The 3,763-nt window shown below is 48.3% G+C and overlaps 1 protein-coding gene across 1 annotated transcript in view; it reads left to right on the forward strand.

Moving 5' to 3' along the window:
• LOC106810337 (disintegrin and metalloproteinase domain-containing protein 10-like) overlaps nucleotides 1–3,351 on the forward strand; it is a 26,796-nt gene extending 23,445 nt beyond the window's left edge. Inside the window, exons 13-19 of the mRNA XM_014813646.1 lie at nucleotides 440–551; nucleotides 877–983; nucleotides 1,225–1,341; nucleotides 1,947–2,117; nucleotides 2,509–2,641; nucleotides 2,864–2,918; nucleotides 3,159–3,351. Of these exons, the coding sequence (XP_014669132.1) occupies nucleotides 440–551; nucleotides 877–983; nucleotides 1,225–1,341; nucleotides 1,947–2,117; nucleotides 2,509–2,641; nucleotides 2,864–2,918; nucleotides 3,159–3,351 (888 nt within the window). The remainder of the gene's footprint in view (nucleotides 1–439; nucleotides 552–876; nucleotides 984–1,224; nucleotides 1,342–1,946; nucleotides 2,118–2,508; nucleotides 2,642–2,863; nucleotides 2,919–3,158) is intronic.
• Nucleotides 3,352–3,763: the final 412 nt, after the last annotated feature.

A 3,763-nucleotide genomic window follows, 5' to 3' on the forward strand; every position in this document is an offset into this window, starting at 1 on the left:
TTAGTTGGAGGTGTAGGTGTTGGGGGAAGAGATAATAGTTAGGGGGAGGCATAGGTGTTAGGGTAAGAGGTAATTGTTTGGGGGGAGGGGTACATGTTGGGGGAAGAGGTAAATTGTTAGGAGGAGGGTTAGATGTTGGGGGAAAGTTAAATAGTTAGGAAAAGGGGTAGGTGTTGGGGGAAAGTGAAATAGTTAGGGGGTGGGGTAGGTCTTGGAGGTAAGGGGTGATTGTTAGGAGGAAGGGTAGGCGTTGGGTGAAGGTTAAGTGTTTTCCGTGTTCAACTTGAGTCGGAACTACCGGCATCACGCTGTTTTCCATAGAGGTCACAATCATCATCATTATCATTGCAATGCTGCCCCTCACATCAGCCACTATTGATCTAATTTGAACGCTGTCAATGAAGGTTAGAACCAACTAATTCTAGATGTTGCTGTGTAGGAATGCAGAGGTTCTATCTGTAACATTGAGGATATGGAGCAGTGTTCACTCACTACTGATGACAACCACAAGGACCGCTCGAAGCTCTGTCACGTAGCCTGCCAGTTGAAAGGTAACTATATTGCACTGTGTCTAACCCTAACCCGATGTCTCTCTCATAAGATTTAACCTCTGCCAAAACAACGTATAACGACAATAGAGACAGCAATTATCATTTGCTTTGTAGTCTCATGCGTGGTACAATTATAATTATACTCTGTGTAAAAAATGGAAAAAAAGAAAACCCAACTTGTTTCATTTGTGGTCTTACATTCTGACCCTCTCAAATGCTGCATCAGAAGAGTGTTTCATCACCACGGCAACGCAGCAATCTATTAACAGTGTTGTCGCCGTGGCAACGCAGGAGCAATCTGTGAGAGATGTTGTTTATTTTGCAGATAAGCCGGAGACATGCACGAGTAGTTTCGAGATTTCTCAGCTGATGATGCTAAACAACAACACGGGCATATCGCTGCAGCCTGGTGCACCCTGCAATGAGTTCCAGGTGAGCCTGCTCGGCATAATGATTGACAGCCAGCTCTAGCCAATCGCAGAACATTCTAATAACAATGCTTGAGAACAAAGTTGTGCAGAGATGGCATATGGGTGGGCATACACACGTGGACGTGCGTATGTAAACTCGTCTAACTTGCTCGATCCAGCAGCAATGTTGGAGGAGGGGTTCGCTTAGTCGAAAATATTCATTTATTGTTCAATTATTCACAAAGGCGTCGTCGTTGTTTCAGGGTTACTGTGACGTGTTTCTGAAGTGTAGAGAGGTGGATGCCGATGGACCGCTAGCAAGGCTGAAGAATCTCATATTTAACCAGGACACCTTTAATAAGATAGCAACTTGGATCACGGTGAGCGGGACGCCGTGACTAGTGCGACGTGAAACTAAGACAGTGTTACTAATGTGACCTTGTAATAGCAAGGTATTAAAATACTGGAATGACTGTAACAAGGTATTACTAACCTGCGACATTGCACTAACAGAGTGCTACTAATGTGATAACATAAGAGCAAGGTATTAATGCTTTGACATGACAGAAACAATATTTTGGTTGGTGTGACATGACAGTAATGCAATATTACCTAGGCTTTGGTAGCTATTACTAGACCGTAACAAAGTATTACTCAGTGTTACATGACAGTAACAAAGCATTATTAGGCTGTGACATGACAGTAACACATTACGTATAATTACACTGTATTACTAGGCTGTGACATGACAGTTCCACAGTATCAATAGGCTGTGACTTGAAAGTTACACAGTATCTAATCACTAGGCTATTATTATATTATTATTTCGGGTGCCCTACTGTGCTACGGGCCTTGATTCACAGTTTTCACTGGCGGGTGCCGCCGCATACAAGGCTCTCTTCTTAGCTGTGATATGACATTAACACCGTATCACTAAGCCATGATATGATCAGTGGTGAAGACTGTGTGGTTTTTACATCTATAGGATTTCTGGTGGGCCGTTGTGCTCATGGTCATAGGACTCATCTGCTTCATGGCTCTGTTCATCAAGTGCTGTGCAGTGCACACACCCAGCAGCAATCCTAAACAACCGCCAGCAAAGAAGTTCAGCGATACACTGTCTCACACGCTGCGCCGGCGCCCACGACAGGTACATGTACGTAATCTCTGTCTGCTGTCTCTATCTCTCTCTCATCATACATATACTCTACATGTACCTCACAGTATATGCATATATATATACATATATATATATATATCTAATACATCTTCTGCATCCCACTATGTCTCTTAAATATTGTCTCTCTCGCTCTCCCTCTTTCTCTCTTTTTCCCCTTCCCCCTCTCTCTTTCTCTCTCTCTCTCTCTCGCTCTCGCTCGGTCTTTCTCTTTCTTTCTCCCTCTCTTGTTGGTGATGCAGCATGCTTGGGTTACTCAGTATGTATAGCACGCGTGGTGCTATGCTATGTGTTATATGTTATGTGCTATGTTGTGTGCTAGGTACATGATTGGCACATTACTGTCACGTGTATGCTCGTGTATTCCCAGGGTCAGCCGACAGTGCATGCGTCTGCCCCACCCGTCGAGGTCAGGGGAAGCGCTCCTCCAGGGTCCAGCCGGCAGGGCGGGGGACAGTCGCGCGGCCGCGGTGGTGCCGACAGCGAAGGCAAGAGGAATGACGGTAGGTTGGCTACCTACAGATACTCGTCTGCGTCGTCACTGTTTAAATATGATGCTAGAAATATACCGTTTTGTGTATAATGTTGATGCAATGCATCATGTGCGTGCGTGCGTGCGTGCGTGCGGGCGGGCATTGTTATATTAGAGTGTGCTGATGCCCTCGGCTGCAGTTTGCATAAATCTGTCATCATTGGAATCCCTACACGTTTTCCTTCTGCTCTAGGTCGTTCGCGAGGCGGTAACTCGAGAGGAGGAGGAGAAGGCGGCGGTGGCAGGGGAGGCGGAGGAGGAGGAGGAGGAGGAGGAGGAGGAGGGAGAGGAGGAAGCAGTGGCGACGATCGCGGGAGGAGCGAAGGAGCAGGGCGCGGCCCGCGCGGCGGAGGGCTGCCCAAGCAGGGCCGCTCGGCTGGGACTCCCTCGCGCGGCGAGCAGAGCGACCAGCCACGCCCGTCGTCGTCGCGTCCACCCGGCGGTCAGTCGTCCGCGCGTGACCGCCAGGGGGCGCCTCAGTCTTACAGCCAGCCGAGCGGCAGCAGCAGCAGTGCCAACGTAGCGAAGCAGACGGCGGGAGGCGGGAGCGAAGCAGTGGAGCTGCCGCCGCCGTACGAGCAGGTCGTCTCTCCGGCGCAGCAGGGGCCGCACCGCGGATACGGCAAGGGCCGCGGTCCGTTCATGAAGAGCAACAACATAGAGATGAATCCACGAGTCTAGCGTAAACTATATAGTTAACTATGAAATTACACCGCAGCTAAAACCGAAAGCCTTCTAGTGTGTCCTCCCCTCTACTGACTTGCCCCACACTATTCGTGTATAGCGTACGTTCTACTACGCGTATGTTACGTTATACTGTTCATTATCACACGTCGTACGATCGCTATAGTACATTGCACCATCTGCAAAGTATCTAGTAACATCTCTATGGTGCGGTTTACTGTCTGCAGGTTACGTTGTACTATGTGGAGGATACGCAGTGCATAGACACACATGCTCTTGAGTGCAGTGTCGATGCACGGACGGATAATGAGTAGTAATGATAGCATAATGAGTAGTGTGACCATAGAGCAGGGTCCTGGCGTGCAGCAAGGTAGTAGAGAGCAGGGTTGCAATATCTGTGATATACATA

Source organism: Priapulus caudatus, unplaced genomic scaffold (genome assembly GCF_000485595.1).
Source record: "Priapulus caudatus unplaced genomic scaffold, Priapulus_caudatus-5.0.1 Scaffold434, whole genome shotgun sequence".
Classification (NCBI taxonomy): Eukaryota; Metazoa; Priapulida; class Priapulimorpha; order Priapulimorphida; family Priapulidae; genus Priapulus; species Priapulus caudatus.